The sequence below is a fragment of the Acinonyx jubatus genome, chromosome E2 (genome assembly GCF_027475565.1).
Source record: "Acinonyx jubatus isolate Ajub_Pintada_27869175 chromosome E2, VMU_Ajub_asm_v1.0, whole genome shotgun sequence".
Lineage (NCBI taxonomy): Eukaryota > Metazoa > Chordata > Mammalia > Carnivora > Felidae > Acinonyx > Acinonyx jubatus.
The window spans coordinates 35,997,212-36,023,693 of NC_069396.1; the positions used below are offsets into that span (position 1 = coordinate 35,997,212).

Below are 26,482 nucleotides of genomic sequence, written 5' to 3' on the forward strand. Positions count from 1 at the left end.
CACATTGAAGATTTACCATCACTGAAGATCACAGAAGACTCAGCAGTTTCTGACGGCATCCTCAAAGAGGAATCACATAGCTGTAAGCAATGACATTGAAATAAGTGTAGAGCATTACTAAGAGCTTACCTGGAGGATGCAAGATTTGTGTGTTCTGAGATTGCTTTTTTATAAAAATGAGTCATATCAACTTGTCACTTTCAGTCTTTTCTTGTGCAACAATCCAAGGCTAGTCTGGGCTTTGTCAGGTATCTCAGTAGGCAGACCAGAGAAATATTTGACTGTCTTCAGATTCAGAGTGTTATTGGGGGTAAAGTCCATTGGGGGTAAAGTAAGCTACATCTCCACCATTTTCCTTTGTTTGTAACTTATTTGGTCACTTCTAAAATAGAGAAACTTAGGAGAAACAGGCTTAACAATAAATTAAGTTTTAGTGTTTATTTTTCTTATTACAAAAGCATTACTTATAAACTTTTACTTAAATATTTATTGAGTGCCTATTGTATTGAAGCAGACTTTGGATGCTGAAGATACAAGTGTGAATAAGAGAGATAAATTTGCGAAAGTTAGGCAATAAACAAGCAAATCAAAAATAGGAAAAATATAAAGTAGTGCTAAGACTAGGCAGTGAATTAAAATAGGTGATGTGAGAATGACTGGGGACTATAAGAAAATACTGTTTTCTGCTTACTACAGAAATATAAGTACATATCAAAAGAAATAAAGTAAAACATGCCTAAAACCCTGCCTACCAAGAGACAACCACCATTAATCTTGGGTATGTATCCATCTTGGGTATGTATCCTTCCAAAACCTGCTCTAAGTCTCTGTGTGCTCACGAGTGTGTGTATGAGTATGTGCATGGTGTTCCATTTGTATTACAAAACAAGATCATACCATTAATACTGTTTTGTGACATGTTTTCTCACTTAATGTATTATGAACAATTTTATGTCAATAATAATTACTTTTGTAATATTTTAATTGTAAAATATTCCATTGGGTTAATTTAACCAATCTTTAGTAATTGAATGCTTGCACTGTCACGCAGCATAATTCAAAAAAAAATCACATGAGATGTATTTAGCTAAAGTTCACATATTCAAAGAAATCATTTCTAATGTTGAATGATATGTTCTCTCAATCACAGGGTTTTGGTTTTTTTTTGTTTTACCCTTTATCTGCCCCCAAGGACATTCTACAAGATGGAATCTTCAGCTGTTGACACTTCTTAACTGTATTTCTCTCCTGGGCTATTCCATTCAGATTTATAGCACAAGTTATCTTAACCTCTAAGTGAATAACTCCCAGATCTGTATCTCACACCTTGCCTTGTCTGTCATGTAGATATCCAACCATAATCCTAGTTCCCCTTCTCTTTACATCCAACCCTTGCTCATAATTCCCAGTTTACTACAAAGATATTATCATGGCCCCTATCATTTTAGCCTAGAAAAGTTAAATTACCTTTCTTTTCCATCATCACTGCCACCTCCCTGGATCAAGTCACTTTGTCCCTACCTAGAATTACTGTAACAGTTTCCTCATCGATTCTCTGTCCCTCTGTGATGCCATCTCCATTTCAATTCCGTCTGGATCCTCTGGATCTTTGCATCCTTTGTCTTCAAAATCTTCTCATTCCACCCTCTTTCCTTCATTCTTTAAGTAATTGCAAGTCTCTCCAGAATTTAAAAAAAAAAATTGTGACTCTGGACAATCTCTACTATAATCACTTCAGATTCACCTGTCATTTTAGCGTCAACCCACTCCACTCTACTAAATATCTCATTCAGCCCCAATGACTTCTAATTGACAAATCCAGTGAGCACTTAGTCTTTATGTCACCAGATTCTTGCCTACTATTGGTTGTTGATGATTTACTCCTAAAATTCTTCTGGTCTTCTCTGTACCCTCTCTAACTGCTCCTATACCATCTCTTCTGAGAACCCCTTTTCATGTGGGCCACTGTAACTACTGGTGTTTCTTGGGGTTGCATTCTCAGCCCTTTGTTCTCCTGCCTGTTCATCACCTACTTTGGCTATTCTAAATGCCACTTATAAGCTTAAGACTTTTAAATCCCTTTATCTAGGCCTTATACCTGTGTATATTAGTGCCTAATAGATCTTCCCCTGAAAGCTGTACCTATGGCACCCCAAACCTGAAAGTATCTTCTCTCCCCAAAACCTGTTCATAGTGTACTGTTTATCTCAGGTGGTGGTACCATCACTTACATTATTCAAACCAGAAATGTGGAGGTCGTCCTTCATTTCCCTCTTTCATCATTTCCTCTTTCCCTTTCCCCTACATCTAAACCAGAACTGGTATAATTTCCTAACATATCCTTGTTCCTTTTGCATGTGTACTTTATAAATTGTGTTATATCCATGAATTTCTCATTCTTAAAGTCTGAATATCCTGTTTTTGGTCTCACCCAACTAACAAATAAAATGATCACATTTTATATTTCATTTTTCATAATAAAAAATTACATATAATAATAACTAGAAAGAAGATGCTGTAGCGGCTACCAAGTTGGCCAGTATAAAGTACATCTTTGAATAAAGATATATTAAAACATGGCAAAATCTTTTCTAACCAATAATTTAACAGGAACGGTTAGCAGTAAGTTTTATATCCTGTTAAGTTTTGCCTTTCAGTTGGCCTTGCTCTACAAAAACATGCTTGCTTCCTCCTTCATTCAAGAAACATTTTCTGTGCCCACTGAATCTTACATCCTAGATGCTGTTTGGGGAATAAATGTATTGCTTTTACCCAGAGCCCACGTGAACTTTGTTCTGGATATCAAATTTATCATCTCTTTTGAATATCTCCAGTTGTAAGTCTGTATTACAGAAAGACTTCAATAATTTTTAGTATTTCAAAGTGGAAGTTTTACTTTGTTATATTAGCGTAGCCAAGGATTCTGCATTTACCAGTAGCTGGCAGCATGGTTTCAGAGCAGCAATTCAAAAATAAAAGAATTATTTTATTTTTAGAGTATGCCTAATGGACATATTTGTGTTTCTTAATTTGTATTTCTTCTGTGTGTAGAGCTGCCTTTCTTAAGGTTTACACAGAAAGATAGACATACCCTCAAATTGAAGGTCTTTTCCTTCCATATGAGCCTAGGCTGATAATGAAATTGGGGAATTAAGAGGAAGAGAGTTAAGGACAATCTAGAAGAGCAGAACTCACTGGAGATAGAAATGACTAAAGTGGACACACAAGCTCTAAGAGCAGCCAGGGAGAAAATCAAACTTCAAGTTAAATGATCCATCAGCTACCTTTCTTAATGAGAAATAAGACAGATGCACACAGCATATTAACAACCTAGAATAAACCAAACTTTGTCAAGTGGTAATGTATCAAGAAACACCACCAATTTTATAGACTTGAAAGAGAAATTAAAACCAGACTCAAAAGGCTGCATGCTAGATGTGCAAATACCAGCCTATTCAGAGAAAAGGCATTTGATGTGTGCATTTTACATGTTTATGTCTTTTAAACGTTTCCCATGGATTTTTTAATGGGTTAAAATTTTCTGCTATTCTGGGTTTTTTTATTAACATAAATTTTATTGAGATAGAATTCACACACTATACAATTCACCCATTACCTCTATATTCAGTGTCTTTTAGTGTATTTAGAGTTGTGTATCCATCACCACAATCACTATTAGAACATTTTCATTACCCTGAAAAGAAGCCCCACGTACCTTAGTCAGTCTCCAATCTCACCAGCCCTAGGAAACCACTCATCTACTCTCTCTCTCTCTCTTTCTCTCTCTCTCTCTCTCTCTCTCTCTCTCTAGTTTTACCTATTCTGGTCATTTCATATAAATGCAATCAAATAATACATGATATTCTATGACTGGCTTGTTTGACTTGGAATAATGGGTCCAGGTTCATCCATTCGGTAGCATGTTGTTCATACCAGTATTTCATTTCTTTCTGTTGTTGAATATATTCCATTGTATGGATTTACCACATTTTATTCATTCATCTAGTGAATGTGACATATGAGTTGTCTCTACTTTTTGGCTATTATGAATAATACTACTATCAACATTCATATATAAGTTTTTGTGCAGACATGTTTTCATTTCTCTTGAGACATACCTGGAAGTGGAATGGAGCTCTGTGTTTAACCATTTGAGGAACTACCAGAATGTTTTCCAAAGCAGCAGCACCGTTTTACTTTTCCTTCAGCTGTGTATGAGGGTTCCAGCTTCTCCACAGCCTCACCAGCATTTGTCTTTTTTATTATAGCTATCCTAATGAGTATGAAATATCATGTCATTGTGGTTTGCAGTTTCCTGATGACTAATGATTTTGAGCTTTTCATGTGCTTCTTGGCCGTTTGTATATCTTCCTTTGATAGTTGTCCATTTATTTATTTATTTTAATATTTATTTATTTTGTGAGAGAGGGAAGAGAGAAAGAATCCCTACCTGGGCTCCACACTGTCAGCCCAGAGACCTACAAGAGGCACAGTCTCACAAACCATAAGATCATGACCTGAGCTGAAATCAAAGCCACCCAGACAATAATTGTCCATTTAGATCCTTTGCCCACATTTACAATATAGGTTATTTGCTTTTGTGTCATTGAGATACAAGAATTCTTGGGGCACCTGGTGGCTCAGTCACTTAAGCATCCAACTGTATCAAACCCTATGCTGGGCTCTGCACTGACAGCACAGAGTCTTCTCAGGATTGTCTCTATCCTACTCTCTTTGCCCTTCCCTCACTCATGCTTTCTCTCTCTCTCTCTCTCTCTCTCCAAATAAATAAATAAATAAATAAATAAATAAATAAATAAATAAATAAATAAATTTTAAAAATTCTTTGTATCTTCTACATACAAGTCCCTTTTGTTAGATACGTGATTTGCAAAAATTGGGTCTCGGCCTGTGAATCATCTTTTCACTTTCTTGATGGTATCATTTGAGGCACAAATGTTTTTCGTTTGAATGATGCCAAGATTAGTTTTTCTTTTCTTGCTTGTGTTTCGTTTTTTGTCATGAAGGAGTAACATTTTTTAAAAGCTTCATTGAGGTTTAATTGACAAAGTAAAGTGCATGTCTTTAAAGTGTGTACATTGGTAAGTTTTGACATATACCACCTATGAAAATAATACTACAGTCAAGATGAAGAACATATACACAACCCATATGTTTCTTTTTAACCCTTGGTAAGCTACCCTTCCATTCCTTCTACCCTTCCCTCATCCCACAGGCAACCACCAATCTTCTTTTCATCTCTGTAGATTAGATTGCATTTTCTACTATTTTGTATCAGTGAAATCATGGATTTTATGCTCTTTTCTGTCTGGGTTCTCTCACTCTGCATTATAATATTGAGATTCATCCATGCTGTTACATGTATCTTAGTTCATTGTTGCTTTTAGCTGAGGAGTATTCCATTGTACAGGTATATCACAATTTGCTTATTATATCCATTTACATGTTGCTGGACATTGGGTTCTTACCAGGTCTGTTTGTTAAAAATAGTCTACTATGATCACTCTTATAAAAGTCATGCAAGCTTTTATTTTTCTTGGGCAAATGTCAAGGAATGGAATGTTTGGTCTTTTGGAAGGTGCACATTTAATTTTTTGGTTCACATTTTCAACATTGGTATGGTCAGTCTTTTTACTTTCAGCTATTTTGTTTGTAGTGTAGTTCTTTGTAGTATTAATTTCAGTTCCTCTAATAACTGATGATTATTTAACATATTTTCATGTAATTATTTGCTTTTCATAGATCTTTGGTAAAGTGTCTGTTCAGGTCTTTTGCCTTTTATTTGAGACATTTGTTCATTTTCTCTCTCTCTCTCTCTCTCTCTCTCTCTCTCTCTCTCTCTCTCTCTTTTATAGACAAAGAATGTATGCATGAGAGCTGGGGAGAGGGGCAGAGGGAGAGAGAGAGAATCTTAAGCAGGCTCCACACTGACCATGGAGCTTAATCCCACAACCTTAAGATCATGAGCTGAGCCAAAATCAAGAGTCGGACCCTTAACCAACAAGCCATACAGGTGCCCCAGGATATTTGTTTTCTCAGCTGAGTTTTGAAAGCTCTTTGTATACAAATCCTTTGTTACTATTATTTGCAAATATTTTCTTTCATCTCTAGCTTATCCCTTTGTTCTCTGAACAGTGTCTTTTAAAGGGCAAGAAGTGCTTAACTTTTTAAAAATTCATACATGGGCTCTGGTTTTTAATGTCATATCTGAGAAAGAAATCTTTACCTAACTCAGTCACAAAGATTTTCTCGTGTGCCTTCTTGTAGTATTTTTTTATAGTCCTACATTTTATATTTAAGTCTGTGATCCATTTTGAGTTAATATTTCTGTATGGATCCAAGTTTCTTTTTTTGTAAACTGTTCCAGCACCATTTATTGAAAAGAATTCCAAAAAAAAAAAAGAAAAGAAAGAAAGGAAAGGAAAAGAAAAGAAAACAAAGAAGAGGAGCATCTGGGTGGCTCAGTTGGTTAAGCATCCGACTTCGGCTCAGGTCATGATCCCAGGTCATGATCTCACGATCCATGGGTTCGAGCCCTATATCGCGCTCTGGAACCTGGAGCCTGCTTCAGATTCTGTGTCTCCCTCTTTCTGTGCCCCTCCCCCACTCGTACTCTGTCTCTCTCTTGAAACTAAAAAGAAAGAAAGAAGAAAGAATTCCTTTTTCTACTCAATTGCTTTTGTACTTCGATGAAAGCCAGTTGGCCATGTGTATATCAGTGGGTATATTTCTTCATTCTGTTCTGTTCTGATGTTCCTCTTTGCAACAGAACCACAGCTCTTTCACTGTCGTTTTATATGAGTAGTAAATTCAGACAGTGTAAGTCCTCCAACTTTACTCTTTTTCAAACTTATTTTAGCTATTTTAGATCCTTGGCATTTTCTATTGTATTTTAGGCTGTTTTTCAATTTTTGCAAAAAAAAAAAAAAGTCTGCCAAATTTTGTTTGATATTACAGTACCTCTCACCCCTTCTCCATGAGAAGTATGTTCCAAGACCCCCCAATGGATACCTGAAACTGCTGATAGTACTGAGCCCTATATATACTATTTTTTCCTATATATATAGAACTATGAGAAAGTTTAATTTGTAAATTAAGCATAGTCGATTAACAATAATAACTAATAATAAAATAGAATTATAATGTACTATAATGTTTAAGTTAGGTGAATATGGTCTCTGTCTCTCAAAATATCTTATTGTACTGTACTCACCCTTGTGATAATCATCTGATTTGTCAATTATATTGGTACAAGTTTTTCGTGACATTTCTTTATTATCTTTTAATACCAGTAAACTCTGTACTGGTGTTATCTCTCTTATTCAGGATAGTTGTATTTTGTGTCTTCTTCCATTTCATTTGGAGGTTTATCAAGTTATCAAGTTTATCAAAGTTATTCTTCACAAAAAAACGTCTTTGGTTTCATTGATTTTCTGTACTGTTTTTGTTTTCTACTTAATTGCTTTTCTCTGTGTCATTATTTCCTGTCTTATTTCACTATTCATTTGCTCTTCTAGTTCCACTGTCTTAAGAAAGAAACTGAGGTCATTCATTTGAGACTTTTCTTCTTTCCTAGTGAAGTATCTAATGTTATAAATTTCCCTCTAAATACTGTTTTAGTGACATACTACAAATCTTGATATGTGTGTCTTCATTTTTGTCCAATTCAAAGTACTTTGTAATTTCCCTTTTGATCCTTTCTTTTACCAATAGATTTTTAGTAGCATTTAACTTCCAAATATTTTTGAATGTCACTGTTGCTGATTACTCTTTTCTTTTTTTCCAGCCTTATGACATATAGTTTACATATTACATTGTATAAATTTAAGATGTGCAAATATGATGATAAACATACATGTATATTGCAAAATGTTTACTACATTAAGATTAGTTAACATTCTTCATCTCAGGTAATTACCATTTTCTTATCCTTGTTGTTATAGTGAGAACATTAAAGCTTTACTCTCATAACAGTTTTCAGTATACAGTACAGTACTGTTAACTATCATCACCATGCTGTACATTAGATCCCCTGAACTTAATCATCCTATAACTGAAAATTTATATTCTTTGACCAACATCTCCCATTTCCCCCTACTCCTTGGCTGCTGGCAGCTACCATGCTGCTTTCTCTTTCTAAGAGTTCAGTGTTTTTAGATTCCACATGTGAAATCATACAGTATTTGTCTTCCTGTGCCTGGCTTATTTCACTTAGTGTAATGTCCCCCAGGTTCACCCATGTTGTTTCAAATGTCAGGATTTCTTTCTTTTTTAAGTCTGAGTAATTTTCCAGCGCACACACACACACACACACACACACCACCCCATTCTCTCCATTCATCAACTGATGGACATTCAGATTGTTTCCATATTTTAGCTACTGTAAATACTGCTGTGGCAAACATGGGAGTTCAGATATCTCTTTGAGATTCTGATTTTAGATCCTTTCAGTATGTAAGTGGGATTGCTGCATCATATGGTAGTTCTGTGTTTAGTTTTTCGAGGAGCCTCCATACCATTTGTCATAGCGGCTGTACCATTTTCCACTCCCACCAACAGTGTTGCCTTTTCCCTTTTCTGCCTTCATTTGAATTAGATGAGCATTTTTTATGAGTCCATTTTGTCTTTTTTGTTAAATTATTAACTTTATCTTGTCATTTTAGTGGATGCATCTTTAACTTATCCCAGTCTCTCTCCAAACAATATCATACCACTTCTCATACAGTTGAAAAACCACACAATATAGCACATTTTCATTTCTCCGCTTCTGACCTTGGTGCTGTTGTTTCACATGTTTTACATCTACTTACATCATTCATGTCACACTGTGTTGTTTAATTATCTGTTATCTTTAAAGAGATTTAAATAATAAAAATATTTATTTGCCTATATATTTAACATTTTCACTGCTTTGTATAAATGTAATATTCATCTGGTTTCATTTTCCATCTGCACAATGGACTTTAACGTTTCTTACAGTGCCATGAAGAAAAATATTGACATAAATGACTGTAATATTATAAACCTTTCAGTGAAGAACACCATAAATTTTTAAAACAAAATAAAAGGCTGGGGCAAAACGTTTATAACATATCAGTAATAATTACAGCACGTATAGCAATAATAATAACAGCATATGTTGAATGTGTGCTGTGCTGTGTTCCAGGTACTACACTGAACTATTTATTCTGTACTTTTTAATTTAATCCTTAAAACAACCTTTTGAATTAATATACTATTTTTACCCTTACGTTACAAACAAGGATGTCAGAGTAACAGGTAAGTTGTTAGGGTCCCTAACATTGAGAGATGTCCTGAAAATCAATAATTAAAAAAATATAAAAGTGCCAGTTCCCAGAAGAAGCACAAATAGCTGATATATATGAAAGTAATACTCAGCTTCTCTTATAATCTGGAGAATGAGATTTTTAAGCTACCCACCTGGCAAGCATAGGAAGCAATAACACTAACATTGGCAAAATATGAAGAGTGATATACCCATACACTAGAAGTACAAATTGGTGCATTTTTTAGAGGATCATTTCACTTAACCTATGGATATTTAAAATATGCATATTGTTTGACCACATAACTATCATTTGGAAATTTATGTACAAATTCTCAAGGGAGAATGACATATTTATAGGTGTGTGAATGAGTGGTATGCTGTAACGGAAAACAATTGAAGACTACTTATCAATAGCAGGGTGTTAAAATGAATGAATGATGGCTTAGCCATATTGTGGAGTAGCCATTGGAAAGAATGCACATGTGGAAAAACAGGCAATTTGATGGGCTACTGCTGGGAGATATAAACTAGTACAACTTCTCTGAGGGGTCTTTTCAAAATAGATATCAGAAGTCCTCATTCAGACTATATCCCTTTCTCCCTGTGTATGCTGTATTATGGGACATAAAGAAATCAGTTGCATAAAGAATCTGTATAGTAGAACCTAAATAGGTTTTTTTAAGGATATATATACTTACATATTTGTACGTTCCTAGAAGGTTTGGAAACATGCATACCAAATTAGTAACAATGGTTATCCCTAGAAAGGAAGAATTTTGTTTTTTAAATGTCTCTGTTACTTGAATTTAGCAATAACTTTGTAATGGTTTTGAAAAAACAGTTTTTAAAAAGATACATGTTGTTGTAATTGACAAGAACACATCAAGAGACAGACTGTAAATAAGCAAGATCATTTCTTCTCATAGATTTCAAACCCAAATGGATCAAGGTTTTTCCTTCCTGTGCTTAAATGAAATTTTATTTATAAAAGTGAGATGTTGGACTGTGCCTGTAGGTTCAGTAAAACTTTAAAGGACTGAAATTTTACAGACCCCAAGTTCAATACTGCAAAACCAAGGTAGTTAGTGAGCATTGAGACAAGAACCATGGTACATGGCATTTATACTCTTCACAAACTCATAACAAAAATTAAAATGACATTTTAAATTGTACAATGTTGTAGATTATGTTGTGTATTTGAAGTTGCAGCCAGAGTTATAATAATGAAATCCATGCATTCACTTTGAAACAGGAAATTAGTGCAGCACAGTCACTCAAAAGGTTGACCAGTATGATACTTTGGTTACGGAAGATTGTAGAAATGCTACCTTTATCACATGTCCTCATGTTTTAATATGATCCCTTAATAACAAAATAGAATAGTCTTCATTTCCGTGAAATATCTAGTAAAATTACATGGCTAAAAAGGTACGATGGATAAATTACCTGGGGAGAATATTACAAATTATAATTTAAAAATCACTTACTACACAGGAGACAAAGAAGAAATGATTATTCCTTCTGTTATATGTTAGGTCTTGAGCAAAGTCACCTCATTGCTTTCCAGGTAATTGTTACAACCTGGGAGGGTTTTTTTCCTTTGTTAAAGAATTATTCTAAACTATTTGTGTTGGAATTTTTTATCTAGAATAATTTGAAGTCAATTATATATTTAATACAGTATACAAATTAAATATTTTGTACATAGGTTCCCTTACTGTGTTGAACAGAAAGAAATTTTCCTCATTTTTTTTTTTCTTTTCCAAAGTGTCCAGATTCAGGCTAATACACAAAGTTGTATTTTCATATGGAAAAAAGGAAATATCTTTTTAGTTTTATTGAAAATAACTATTAGAGAAAATTGAGCACTAGTAAAATTTAATACCTTTAGCCTATTACTTTTTATATAAGTAGAGGGAAGTAAAGAACTATATACATTGGGAAATGCCTATAATAGGAACCATCACATAAAATCACACTGCAAAAGTTACTTCTATTTCTAAAGGAAATATTTTTGCATGGCATGGTATTGCACTATAGAAATAAGAATGGTGATAACATAAACACTTTCACTGAGATCTAACTGAATAACAAGAATTGTTCTAAGTATTTTGCATTCAGTATTTCATTTTATTTTTATAACAATCCTATAATATAACAACTCTTTTTATAATTCTTGACTCTTTTAAAGTTTATTTATTTTTGAGAGAGAGGGAGAGAGTGTGAGCAGGGGAGCAGCAGAGAGAGAGGGAGAGAAAGACAGAATCCCAAGCAGGCTTCATGCTATTAGCAGAGTCTGACATGAGGCTCAGTCTCATGAACCATGAGATCATGACCTGAGCTGAAACCAAGAGTCAGATGCTTAACCTACTGAGCCACCCAGGCACCCCTAATATAAGTACTCATTGCTCAGTTTACAAATAAGGATAGGAGTCTTCAGGAGATTAACTAATTTACTCAAGGTTAGTAACAGCTAAATGACAGTCAGAATTTGAATCCACATAATCTGGCTCCAGAATCTAAGCTCAAAACCACTTTGCCTATAGAGTCACATATAAAAGGGAAGATTTCATAACCTTACAAAGTACAGTGCTTCTTTTGTCTGAAAGGACCTAAGCAATATCCACCCTACTGCCTGTCTGGAAGTGGAAGTTCTATCATTGTAGATTCACTGCATTGGGTTTTACAAGACTTGGGGATATCAGGTGGTTCCATTTAAAAGGCAAATATTCATTTGGGGAGTTATACACATCAGAAGGGATAATGGCAGTGTCCAGGAACTCAGAAATGGAACCACATGGTCAATGGCTATGGATTAGCAAGGGAAGAAAGAGGGATGGACCTGGAAACTCCACATAAGAGGAGAGAGGCTTGCAACCAATTAGCCTCAGGATTTTTGTCAAAGGCTCACAAAGTATAGCCAACAATTTCAGTTTTTTATGACACAGTAAAATAATAAAATGTGGAGCTTTTTTCATATCATTTCACTATATACCATTTATCATATCTTTGATTCTAGGACATACAGCACAGCTGATGCGACACAGCAATGGTGTGTTATATTAACTAAATGCCTTTCCTTTATCTTACAGCAATCAGCAGGCCTTTTTACTGGAGAATGTTCCATGTAATAATGCAAGCTGTGAAGGGGCACATCGTATGTTTAAAGTCTACTGGGAGCTGATGGACCTAAATCAAATCAGAGATGCCATGGTTGCCACCTTCTTTGACATTTATGAAGATGTGAGTTCAGAAGTCTCCTGCATGTTTGGAGTCTAATTGCCATCCACTTCATCTCACTTTCACTTCACCATGTTTGACCAGAAAATGTAGATGAGATAATGAAAGCTAATGAGTTAAAGAAAGCCCCTTTTAATGTTAGATGGCACAGGGAACAAATTTATCGACACCGCTAGCTGATCAGTACAGTGAAATATGAAAACGCCTTTATCTCATTTTGTGCCTATTTAGATTAAGCCACTAGAGAATCATGCTCTGAGACGGGCAAATGTGTATATGCACCAGTAGACAAAAGCACAGCCAACAGATAACAGGGTCTTAAACCTGTACAAGATCACAGAAGAGTGAATGAAGTACTACTCCCTTTTAACTTTGTGAACTATTGCCGAGGATTCCTATGATTCTGTCTGCAGTTGCCAGGTGACAGTTAAAGGCCCTCAGGGCACTGCTTTCCTCCAGTCTAATTTGAAAAGCCAGTTTACCATGCAGAAAAATAATAAATTCTGATACCAAATGTATTAAATTCCAGAGTTAATATATCACAGTATATCCTTGTAAAATAATGTGATTATTTAAAAAATTCATCCCATGTCTTTTTAAGAGAGTCTTAAATACAGAGAACCAACTGAGGGTACATGGGGGAGTGGGGAGAGGGGAAAATGGGTGATGGGCGTTGAGGAGGGCACTTGTTGGGATGAGCACTGGGTGTTGTATGCAAGCCAATTTGACCATAAATTATATTAAAAAAAAAAAAAATTCAGTGCCCATCAGGACATTTATGTCTCCTAACCCCATTTTTGGTTTGGTTTGGTTTGGTTTAGTTTGGTTTGTAAATAAATAACTAAATAACTACATAAGGGGGAAAAACTCAAGAGAATTGGCTACAAATTTTTAATTTTTGCACATAAAAAACATCATAAATGAAATTTAAATTGTTTTTTAATCTGGGGAAAAAATATTTATGAAAGACTCAAATAACTAATATCATTAATATAAGAAGGGTTTATGCAAACTGATACAAGTCACCAAAAACTCCCACTGGAAAAACAGAACATAGTGAATTTCCAGAAAAAAACATATGTGGCTAACATATGAAAAAATATGATAAATGATCAGTTTGATTAAGAATCAGTGGAATGAACTGCACTTGTGGCAAGCATAACATAAGGTATACAGTGGCTGAGTCACTGTGTTGTACCCCTGAAACTAATGTAACATTGTGTGTCAGGTATACTCAGAAAAAGTTTAATAAATAAATAAATAATAGTGAAATGGAATTTAAATGAGCACACCTTTTCCCCCCAGTATAATCAGCAAAGCCTCCCTCTTTTTTACAGAAAAGTAATGTTAATATGCCGTGGTTACCAGGACAGTTAAAAAGGTGCTCTCTTTCTCTGACGGTTGAAAACAATTTGGCCTTCCGTTTCATAGGCCTTTAAAAATTCATGCAAATATGACTAGAAAGAAATTTACTAAAATGTTAACAGCTATCTCCAGGGATTAAAATTACAGATTTTTTTCATTTTGTTTGTATTTTACTATTTCCAAGGTTTTGTTTTGGTTTTTTTGACACGGTGATTTTTTTTTTTTTTTTTTTTTTTTATAATTTATTGTCAAGTTAGCTAGCATACAGTGTAAACAATGTGCTCTTGGCTTTGGGAGGATTCATCACTTACATACAACACCAAGTGCTCATCCCAACAAGTGTCCTCCTCAATGCCCATCACCCATTTTCCCCTCTCCCCTACCCCTACCCCCTACCAATCAACCCTCAGTTTGTTCTCTGTATTTAAGAGTCTCTTATGGTTTGCCTTCCTCTCTGTTTGAAACTAGTTTTTTCCCCTTCCCTTCCTCCATGGTCTTCTATTACATTTCTCAAATTCTGCATATGAGTGAAAACAGATGTTATCTGGCTTTCTCTGACTGACTTATTTTACTTAACCACATCGAGATATCACCTCACACTGGTCAGAGTGGCTAAAATTAACAACTCAGGAAAAAACAGATGCTGGCAAGGGTGTCAAGGAACGGGAACCCTCTTGCACTCTTGGTGGGAAAGCAAACTGGTGCAGCCACTCTGGAAAACAGTGTGAAGGTTCCTCAACATATTAAAAATAGAATTACCCTACAACCCAGCAATAGCACTACTAGGAATTTATCTAAAGAATACAGGAGTACTGATTCATAGGGGCACATGGACCCCAATGAGCAAAAGCCAAATATGGAAAGAGCACAAATGCCCATCAACTGATGAATGGATAAAGAAGATGTGGTTTATATATACAATGGAATACTACTTGGCAATGAGAAGGAATGAAATCTTGCCATTAGCAACAATGTGGACTGAACTGGAGGGTATTGTGCCAAGGTCTTTCTTTTTTTAAGTTTTTATTTAAATTCCAGTTAGTTAACAAAGAGTATAATATTAATTTCAAATGTACCCTATAGTAATTCAGCACTTCCATATATCACCTGGTGCTCATCACAAGTGCCCTCCTTAATCCCCATCACCTATTTCCCCCATTACCCCACCAGCCTCCCCTCTGGTAACCATCAGTTTGTCCTCTATAGTTAAGAGTATGTTTCTTGGTTTGCCCCTCTCTAAGGTTTTATACTTTTAATAATATTTTTATTTTAAACATCAAGTTGAATAAATAAGGTTTAAACTTACATGATAAACATGCATGTATTTTCATTAGTTTTTCAGTCTGCTGGTTTGTTCTTATGACTTTTGTTTATGTTTTTTCCAGGGAATCTTGGACATTGTAGTACTAAGTAAAGGATATACAAAGAATGATTTTTCCATCCATACACTAAAAAATAACTTTGAAGCAGATGCTTATTTTGTTAAAGTCATTGGTGAGTATTTGTTTCATATGTTTTATTATTAATTATTAACATTTATTTTTGTATTCTGTCTGTCAACTCAAATTTTCCAAAGAATAAGGACACACCCCTATGTGTGTTACACATACAACTCTCCAAATCAGGAAATCAACTTTGTTACAACACTACCATCCTATACACAGACTCTTCAAATTTTTCCAGTTGTCATAACAATGATTTTTTTTTCTGTTTCAGGATTCTATAAAGGAATTCCTCTTTAATTGTCACATCTTTGCAGACTTCTTCAATATGGAATAATTCCTTTTTTAGGTCCTTATCAGTTTTAAAGAATATAGGCCTTCTTCTGTACCATAACCCTGTTTCTTCTCTTTCCACTCAGGTCATACATTCTTTGCAGAAATTCCACTGCATAGAATTGCATAACCAGTGCTGTGCATTTCTCAGTGCATTATATCAGGAAGCACATGATGTTGGTCTATCTCACCACCAAAATGTTTACCTTGAGCTTCTGATCATCTTAGTGACCACCAGGGCTCTCCACCTTAAATTCACTCTTTTCCCTCTTTGTGATTGCCTTCTCTAAGATAATTGTCAAAGAGTAATTCTCTATTTCCAACATTCTTTCCACATTTATACTTGGCATTCTACTATAAGGAAGATCTTTTGCTTCTCTCCAATGTATTTATGTATTTATTTATCAGTATAGATCTATGTATTCATATTACATTCAATAAATAAAATCATTCCCTTTAATGTTCAGAGTATTCCCAGTAGAAGCAGTAGGAGCTCCTTCAGGCTGGCTCCTATATCTATTTTACATGTTCTCTGAGATAGACAGATATTCCAGACTCATCTTATTCTTCCCTTGCCCTAAGTCTAGAATCTTCTCTCTCCCCAAGGATCCCCATTTCCTTTTGTAAAAGATGGTATTTAAAAGCCATGTTCTAAATTTTCAGTGTGCTGGTTGTTTCTGAGTTGTCATTTCTTCTAGCTTCTCTCAATGGACAGAGCAGGAAATACAGATATGGCTTTATATACTCAACACACAAATATACATATCTATAACTATATGTGTGTATGTATATATGTGTATACATCACCTTCACTTACTATAAAACCATGAACTTATGCCATTACTTCCATTTCTGATCCAACACAGCATGTCAAGACTTCTTTCTAATCTTTTCTGTCTGTATATATCTTCTCTAGCAGTGAGAAACCCGGCTCCCACTTTCCTCTGTATATTTATTTATTTGTTCATTGTTACCTGTTCCCAACCATGCTAACCATCTCCTCTAGCTGACACGTATGTTCACCAGAGATCTTTTATATTTTTTAGGTGATTATAAATGTTGTGTTTTTAAGTTTGGTTTCCACATGTTTGTTTTTAGTAATTAGAAATACAATTGATTTTTTTGTGTGTTAATCTTGTATACTGCAATCTTGCTCAACTTCTTTATTGACTCTAGGAGGTTTTTTTAAGATTCAATAGGATTTTCTGCATAGACAATTATGTTATCTACAAAGAGAGTCTTTTTTTTTTTTTTTTTTTTTTTAGTGTTTATTTTTTGAGACAGAGAGACAGATGCAAGGAGGGGAGGGGCAGAGAGAGGGAAACACAGAATTGGATGCAGGTTCCAGGCTCTGAGCTGTCAGCACAGAGCCTAACCTGGGGCTCAAACTCATAAACCACAAGATCATCATGTGAGCCGAAGTTGGATGCTTAGCCAACTGAGCCATCCAGGCACCCCAGAGAGAGACAGTTCTATTTATTCTTTCCAATCTATGCCTTTTTTTGTTTTTCTTTTCCTGGCTAAAATTTCCATTACTATGTTGAAAAGATTGGTGGGAGTGGACATCCTTGCCTTGCTTCTGATCTTGGGGGAAAGCATTCCTTCTTTCACCATTAATTATGATATTATTAGCTATTGGGTTTTATAGATGCTCTCTATTGTGTTAAGGAAGTTTACCCTATTTCTAGTTTTCTGAGAGTTTTATCATGAATTGCTATTGGAAATTACTGTTTTTGTGTTACTATTATAGTCAACACTAAGATAGCCATCAAGAGCAGTCATTTGTTAATGAAGTGACACATACTTCATATAAATATTTATTATAGTTTTAAAATGGGCATAAGTAGCTGAACACAGAAAAGCAACAGAATAATGAATGAATATTGGGAAATTTGAGAAATGAAAATGACAGAAAATATAATTTTCCTTTTTAATCAGCAAATTCATTCTTATTTGAATGAACTAAGAGTGACTCCCATCTTCATTACTACTGCAGTCTCAGAATATGGATATATGAGTCTACCCATTTCTATACTTTTTATCCATGTGACTGTATGCTCTCATTTGCCATTTTGAAGGGAATATTATTTGGCTATCTTAGAGCTAAAAAAATTTAAATTATGTTGTATGTTGTCATGTTATTAACTTACATAGTTTAAAGTGTTTTTTTTCAGCGATTTTCCTTCAACTTTAATCCTCTAGATAAAAAGGCAAGGAATCCTTAAAATTTTTGCTGACACTAAATGTATATGTAATTAGAATAACTCGTTTTCAATCAATTAAATTGAAACAAGCACTGTTAAAGTAAGAGTTTAGAATTTGGTCCCCTACAGATACATAACTAAGTCTAGTACAGCCATCAACTAATGCAGACTCTGGTTGCCAAGGGGAGATTCAACAAAAGCATACATCTTAAAATATCTGTTCTGTGCCCTAGAATTATCATTTGTCAATGACAGCATACTCCTAGTCCCCATTTATTTTTTTTTTAATTTTTTTAACGTTTATTTATTTTTGAGACAGAGAGAGACAGAGCATGAACGGGGGAGGGGCAGAGAGAGGGAGACACAGAATCGGAAGCAGGCTCCAGGCTCTGAGCCATCAGACCAGAGCCCGACGCGGGGCTTGAACTCACAGACCGCGAGATCGTGACCTGAGCTGAAGTCGGACGCTTAACCGACTGAGCCACCCAGGCGCCCCCCCCATTTATTTTAATATAACATAATCTCCTCTCCACCCCCAACTCCCATCTATTCCAGGCTATTTGAGAAGCACTCTGAAATCTAAATTTATTTAGGTCACTTGCTTACCATCTTTTTCTCATAGTATGCTATGGTAGTCGAAATGAGTTGAAAGTAGTATCTGTGTCTTATTTCTCTTTGATTCCCCAGTGCCTTACACAGGGCCTGGCTTATAGGAGGCATTTAGGAAATTTATGTTAAACAATTGGCCAGCTACTTTTCAAGGCATGAATTGGCTATCTGAATTATTTTTTTAATTTTTTTTTTGAGAGAGAGAAAGTACGAATAGGGGAGGGGAAGAGAGAGGATGAGAGAGAGAATCCCAAGCAGGCTCCAAATTGTCAATGAAGAGCCGGATGCAGAGCCTGAACTCACAAACCATGAGATCATAATCTGAGCCAAAACTTAAGAGTTGGACATTTTACCAACTTGAGCCACCCAGACGTCCCTGGCTATCTTAATTTAAAAGTATTCCCTCTTGGCACAAAAACAGACACTCAGATCAATGGAACAGAATAGAGAACCCAGAAATGGACCCACAAACATATGGCCAACTAATCTTTGACAAAGCAGGAAAGAATATCCAATGGAATAAAGACAGTCTCTTCAGAAGTGGTGCTGGAAAACTGGACAGCAACATGCAGAAGAATGAACCTGGACCACTTTCTTACACCATACACAAAAATAAACTCAAAATGGATGAAAGACCTAAACAGAAGACAGGAAGCCATCAAAATCCTCAAGGAGAAAGCAGGCAAAAACCTCTTTGATCTTGGCCACAGCAACTTCTTACTCAACACATCTCCAGAGGCAAGGGAAACAAAAGCAAAAACGAACTACTGGGACCTCATCAAACTAAAAAGCTTCTGCACAGAGAAGGAAACAAGCAGCAAAACTAAAAGGCAACCGGAAGAATGGGAGAAGATATTTGCAAACAACATACCAGATAAAGGGTTAGTATCCAAAATCTATAAAGAAATTACCAAACTCCACACCCAAAAAACAAATAATCCAGTGAAGAAATGGGCAAAAGGCATGAATAGACACTTCTCCAAAGAAGACATCCAGATGGCCAACTGGCACATGAAGAAATGCTCAACATTACTCATCATCAGTGAAATACAAATTAAAACCACAATGAGATACCACCTGACACCTGTCAGAATGGCTAACATTAACAACTCAGGCAACAACAGATGTTGGCAAGGATGTGGAGAAAGAGGATCTCCTTTGCATTGCTGGTAGGAATGCAAACTGGTGCAGCCACTCTGGAAAACAGTATGGAGGTTCCTCAAAAAATTAAAGAACTACCCTATGACCCAGCAATTGCACTACCAGTTATTTATCCAAGGGATATAGGTATGCTGTTTTGAAGGGGCACATGCACCTCAGTGTTTATAGCAGCACTATCAACAATAGCCAAAGTATGGAAAGAGCCCAAATATCCATCGATGGATGAATGGATAAGGAAGATGTATTGTATATATATACGATAGAGTATTACTCAGCAATCAAAAAGAATGAAATCTTGCTATTTGCAACTATGTGGATGAACTAAAGGGTATTATGCTAAGCAAAATTAGAGAAAGACAAATATCATATGACTTCACTCATATGAGGACTTTAAGACACAGAACAGATGAACATAAGGGAAAGGGAACAAAAATAATATAAAAATAGGGAGGGGGACAAAACATAAGAGACTCTTAAATATGGAGAACAAACAGAGGGTTACTGGAGGGGTTGTGGGATGTTGGATGGGCTAAATGGGTAAGGGGCATTAAGGAATCTACTCCTGAGATTCTTGTTATACTATATGCTAACTAATTTGGATGTAAATTTAAAAAATATTAAAAATAAAATTAACATAACATAACATAACATAACATAAGTATACCCTCTTGGGGCACCTGAGTGGCTCAGAGGGACAACTGGGTGGCTCAGTTGGTTAAGCGTCCAACTTTGGCTCAGGTCATGATCTCACAGCTTGTGGGTTTGTGATGGGCTCTGTGCTGACAGCTCAGAGCCTAGAGATGCTTTGAATTCTGTGTCTTCCCCTCTCTCTGCTCCTTCCCCACTCAAGTGCGCTCTCTCTCTCTCTCTCTCTCTCTCTCTCTCTCTCTCTCTCAAAAATAAATAAACGTGAAAAAAAATTTTTTAAGACAATAAAAGTATTCCCCCTAGTACCCAATGGTGCTAGGGCCTGATGCCTGATGCCTCAGGCCCATGTTCTGTCTCCAGGAAGCATTCTACCAAAAGATGAAACTCCATTTCAAGGACATATTTGCACCTTTACCTGTTCTCTGATGTCAGAGCTATAGCTAGTCAATAGTTCATTTCTTGAAAAGAGAATATTTAATCTTAGTGAGCTAGTTACTCTGCCCTGGCTTAAGTTCTCACATCTACCTATCTTTTAGGATTCTCTGTGACTAGAAATACTTAATTTCCCAGGCTTATAAACGAAAAATGTACAGAAAAAACATCATGCAGTGAGTAAGAGAGAGGTTCTCTCTCATGACCTTAATGGGATGCTGTGAAAATCATCTTTTTATTCCAACCTAGAATAAATGTTATTTGTCTCAAAAATTTATATTGAAACTCACAGTAATAATTCTTTTTTTTTTCTGTGTAATGAGATAGCTGTACTATATGTGTCCTTGATTTGAGTTTTGCCAGTGTACTTTGAAGAAACTATTTTCTCAAGTTTAAAGTTTCCAAAAAACCACAGATTTATTGCTTAGTTCATCTGAATTTGAAGTGTTTTTGTGTGTCTGTATGGATTGAAAATTAATGGTTTCTACAATAGATGTTACTCATTGAGTAGTAAGGAAAAATTCCAGTGAAAGGGGTATTAATTTGTATATGGTTGGGACAAATCAAGTTCACCCTTGCATTCAGCAGGTTGTTTTATTCAAGCCTTAAAACTACTTTTCTACTAAAAATTACTTGTTTTGTGCTCTTGAAAAAATATGATTGAGTTTTTGTGATATACTCCCAAATCTGAGTTAGTGTGAGGGCATGTGATGCTGTTGCTTCCCTTGCTGATGCCTGTAGACTCTTTCCTAGAGCAGAGGTTGTCAGTGAAATAAAGTTAAATCAGAGCATAAGATTTTCCTACAGTGATAAGGGATCCAGATCCCTACTCATAATAATAATAATGATAATAAAATAATAATGATAATAATAATGCTAAAGAAAGGAGGCAGTTTCTCATATGAAGCAAAAACCGGTCTCACATTTTTTTTTTATATTGATCATTTGGAAATTGTCCATGTGGAAAATACATACATATAATGTAGGATCTTCAGTCCTTCCTTTGTATTTGTTTATTTACATTTTTAGAAATTACAGAACAATCAGAATCTTAGATATGGGAAAGGCCTTAGAAGGCATCTTGCCCAAGTCCACCCTAACGCAACACCTCAGCCAGCATCTGCTTGAATACCTTGCAGTAAAGCTCACCTCCTCATGAAGGAACACACACTTCTTTTATGAGTCAATATAGTTGCCAGAATATTTATTCTGTATGAAGTCGAATGTGCATAGTTTACTTCTGTTGATACTAATGTCTGATGTATAGCAGGCCCTGGAGAAATATCTGTTGAATAACAAAACAATTAGTCCTGATGAAATCTTTTCAGTTTTTATCTTTAGAGTAGACCACAAATACAGTAACAGAATACATGAATACATGATGGTACTGCTCAGGAAAAAGTAAACTTATTTAAACAATTAAATAATGAAACAAACTACATGAAAATGGAATGACATGGTTGAGGTGTTTCTTTAAAGTAATCCAGGGAAGTAGGAAATGGAGGGTAGATTTAACAAGATTGGCTATGTGTTGTTGACCACTGAACTTGTGTGAAGTCTGATTGGGGTCCTTCATATATTTCTAATTTTGTATAATTTGAAAAATTCCATGTAAACAGTTTAAATACCTAAAAGTCTCTTGAGAATCTGTGGCCTGTGACTTCCTAGCCTGAGTCGGGATGGGGGGACCACTGGATAGCACTGGCATCTAATTAACAGTATCCTGAAGAAAGTTTTCTCCACACATCTCCAAGCTCAGACCCAGAGCCAAGTTGGTGCAGGAGGTTTTAGTTTTAGAAAACAAGGTAACTTTACATGAAAGATATTAACATAAATATTAATAACATACTTTACAAAAAGGTCATGGGAAATGAGGTACCAATTTGAAGCAATCATTTGCGAAAAATAACCTTCTAGTTGTTTTGGAATGCCCTTCCACTCTTTCCTTTGATTATTAGTTTTTGGCCTTAAGTCAGACACTTACTAGTGTATAATTATCCTTTCAAAGCCGTCTACAATGTCCACCATTGATTTTGCTCTAAAATTGTACTGTTACTCTAATGTTCAAACTAGCCTGTGCTAAAAGTCACTGTTTTTCAGTTAAGGACATTCAAAAAATTGGCAAAAGAAAGGTAAAACTCCCTTGAATCAGAATTGATTCCTAGCTCTTTTTCCTCTTTTGTCAGCTGCACTGGGAAGTTCTGCATTCTAATTCAGTGCTACCAGGACTTAACTCCAATTTCTAACAAATATCTGACCCTGTTTCCCTCACACTTTTATAATTGTAACAGTGTGTTTACTTTTACTTCCCAAGTGAGATGACACATTTAGAAAGGTTTTACTTCCCTGCTTGTTTCAAGATTCTGTTGAAATAATATGGAAGTATTTTTCTGGTGATTAATTCAGTTTTAATTTTGTGCCTTCTGTTTTGCAAATTCTTTCTTAATAATTCAAAACCATGTTATCAATGATTATTTAAACTTAACAAGTTTTACCAGCTTTATTGCTACCATTTTACTTATATGCCACCCCTTGCCCTTACTTTTTTTGAATTCCTCTTTTTTTTTTTTTTTAATGTTTATTTATCTTTGAGAGACAGAGCATGAGCGGGGAAGGGGCAGAGAGAGGGAGACACAGAATCTGAAGCAGGCTCCAGGCTCCGAGCTGTCAGCACAGAGCCCAACGCGGGGCTCGAACTCATGAACCGTGAGATCATGACCTTAACTAAAGTCGGACGCTCAACCAACTGAACCACCCAGGCACCCCATGAATTCCTATCTCTTTTGATAGAGTACTTCCTCGGATGATTTTCAGAAAGTTGTACATAGGTTAATATATTTTCTGAGTACTATTATGTCTTAAAATATTTTTTCTCTTGCTTTTACATATCAACACTAATTTTGCTAATATAGAATTTTATAAACATTGTGCTGTTTACTTCTTGCAGATAGTATGGTAATCTTTGAATTCTCTCCTTTTCCTTGCTTAGGTAGGGATCATTTATATCATGTATATGATCATTTACATGATTTCTCACTTTGGCTTTCCTTCTCTTAAGCTGTTGTTTTTCTTCTTGTGTCTGATAACTTTTCTATGCCTTTGCCTATATTTCTAGAAAGAATTAGTGTTGGTAGGTAATGTGGTAGGAAAAGCACATGTGTCACATACAATTCTGGCCAGCAGACGATTGCCACTGCTCCCTTTCTCCTCTCCCCATGCAGGAGCTCCTTGGGGTTCTAAAGCTGGGAGCAGGCACCTGAAGTGGAACAAATATTTTGAACAAGATGGTGTCTTCAGGGTCCTCAAATAACATAGCACAAGTGATGCATTGGTGGTGAACTGCACCCACGTCTGTGAGAATCACTAGCAAGGGACACTATAAGAGTCTCTGACTTACTCATTCCTCTGTCCTCAACCTGGGAGATCATCAGATTCTTTGAGTCTGAACAGAGTTGTGCTTTCCAGTGGGAAGAAAAGAAGGGGAGTTACAGGGAGGCACAGCTGCTTTCCTGAGCCTTTTGTGTCATTTCACCAAGTGGTTTCAGAGGTTTCTTTTTTTGGCAACACTCTAAAATTATTTAGAACACTGTCTAGAAGAACCAGCAAATCCCCCACTTTCATTAGCTAGTAGGAACCTCCAGGTGACAGATACACTTATTCCCTGTGTGAGCCACACAGTTCCAGGGGTCCTTTGTCTCCTTCTGAATACCTGGCCCCATCATGGCTTGCCCTTGTTCTCTTTCACAGCTCTGAGTCAAGATCTCTCATTGATCTACTAGAGAGTCCATCCTCTAGTGCCCTATTGACTCTCTGACCTGGTCAGCATTAATTGCCTATTTTCTCAATATTATTTACCTATTTAAAACCCTTTAGAAATTCCTCAAAATAGCTACCATTGATCACTGAACACTTTTATTTTCAGATTTATTTAATCATGGTAGTGATATTTAGGGAATTAAGGAAGGTAAATATATGTTTTGCATATTAAATTATTTGCTAAAAGTTTTTCAGACATATTTACCTAGAACCAAATATGTTTTTAAATGTCAGACCTCTCCTGAATTTAGCATAAATTTTAATAATTTTATATGTGTATAAAAATATGTGTATAAAGTTATATGTGTATAAAACATATGCCTACCACATTTAACAACTGTTTGCACATGTAGAGAACAAGATCAAAATTACTTGAAAGATTAGTCATTTTTTACTTTCTGTATCTAAATTCTTTACAATGAGCATATGACTTTTTAATTAAAAAAATGAAAGATAGGTAATTAAACATAATTAAACATTTTTCCACAAAATGTCTCAAATAATGTCTAAATAACAGGAATAGCTGGGAGGGGAGCCTTTATTTCACACATGATATTTGATTATGATATTTGCTTTGTATTCACATGTCTTAAAGAAACAAAAATGAAAGACCTTTTCAGAGAATAAATATGAGGAGTCATCTATAATCCAGGCAAGGATTTTTCATTTTAAATGCTACTAAAACCATTATACAGTATTGACCTTTATAGCTTTGACTTTTTGCTACTCATCCTTCTCCCAGCCTACACAGTGGTTTAGTGTTACAGTATTTATGCATGATTATTGCTGCTTTTTGGTTTTGACATTTGTGTGAAGCAGCTAACATAAACTTTAAATAAGCTATACTGTCACTGTACTATCAGTAGATTCACTAAGCTATACTTTGAATATAAATTCTTTAAATATACATTCTTTTTTTTATTTTTTTATTAAAAAAATTTTTTAACGTTTATTTATTTTTGAGACAGAGAGAGGCAGAACATGAACAGGGGAGGGGCAGAGAGAGAGGGAGACACAGAATCGGAAGCAGGCTCCAGGCTCTGAGCCATTAGCCGAGAGCCCGATGCGGGGCTCGAACTCAATCGTGACCTGAGCTGAAGTCGGAGGCTTAACCGACTGAGCCACCCAGGCACCCCTAAATATACATTCTTAAATATACTTTAAGAATACATGACTTGCAACATATAATGTGTTTTAACATGAAATCTTTTTCTTAATATAATTTTCAAATTGGTTTCCATACAACACCCATGCTCATCCCAACAAGTACCCTCCTCAATGCCCATCACCCACTTTTCCTTTCCCCCACCACTCCCATCAACCCTCAGTTTGTTCTCAGTACTTAACAGTCTCTTATGGTTGGCCTCCCTCCCTCTCTGTGACTCTTTTTTTTTCTCCTTCCCTACCCCCATGGTCTTCTGTTAAATTTCTCAAGATCCACATATGAGTGAAAACATATGGTATCTTTCTCTGACTTATTTCACTTAGCATAATACCCTCCAGTTCCATCCACATTGCTGCAAATGGCCAGATTTCATTCTTTCTCATTACCAAGTAGTATTCCATTCTGCATATAAACCACAGTTTCTTTATCCATTCATCAGTCGATGGACATTTAGGGTCTTTCCAAAATTTGGCTATTGTTGAAAGTGCTACTCTAAACATTGCAGTATATGTGCCCCTATGCATCAGCACTCCTGTATCCCTTGGGTAAATTCCTAGCAGTGCTATTGCTGGGTCATAGGGTACATCTATTTTTAATTTTTTGAGGAACCTCCACACTGTTTTCCAGAATGGCTGCACCAGTTTGCATTCCCACCAATAGTGCAAGAGGGTTCCTGTTTCTCCACATCCTCATCAGCATCTGCAGTCTCCTGAGTTGTTAATTTTAGCCACTCTGACCAGTGTGAGGTAGTATCTCG

At 35.7% G+C, this 26,482-nt stretch overlaps 1 protein-coding gene across 2 annotated transcripts in view; it reads left to right on the forward strand.

Annotated features, from left to right (window-relative positions):
- The window catches only part of ITFG1 (integrin alpha FG-GAP repeat containing 1), a 340,878-nt gene that overhangs the window by 198,280 nt on the left and 116,116 nt on the right, over positions 1–26,482 (forward strand). For both annotated transcript variants that reach the window (XM_015062061.3, XM_027044499.2), the window contains 2 exons: positions 12,403–12,553; positions 15,301–15,409. In XM_015062061.3, the coding sequence (XP_014917547.2) occupies positions 12,403–12,553; positions 15,301–15,409 (260 nt within the window). The remainder of the gene's footprint in view (positions 1–12,402; positions 12,554–15,300; positions 15,410–26,482) is intronic.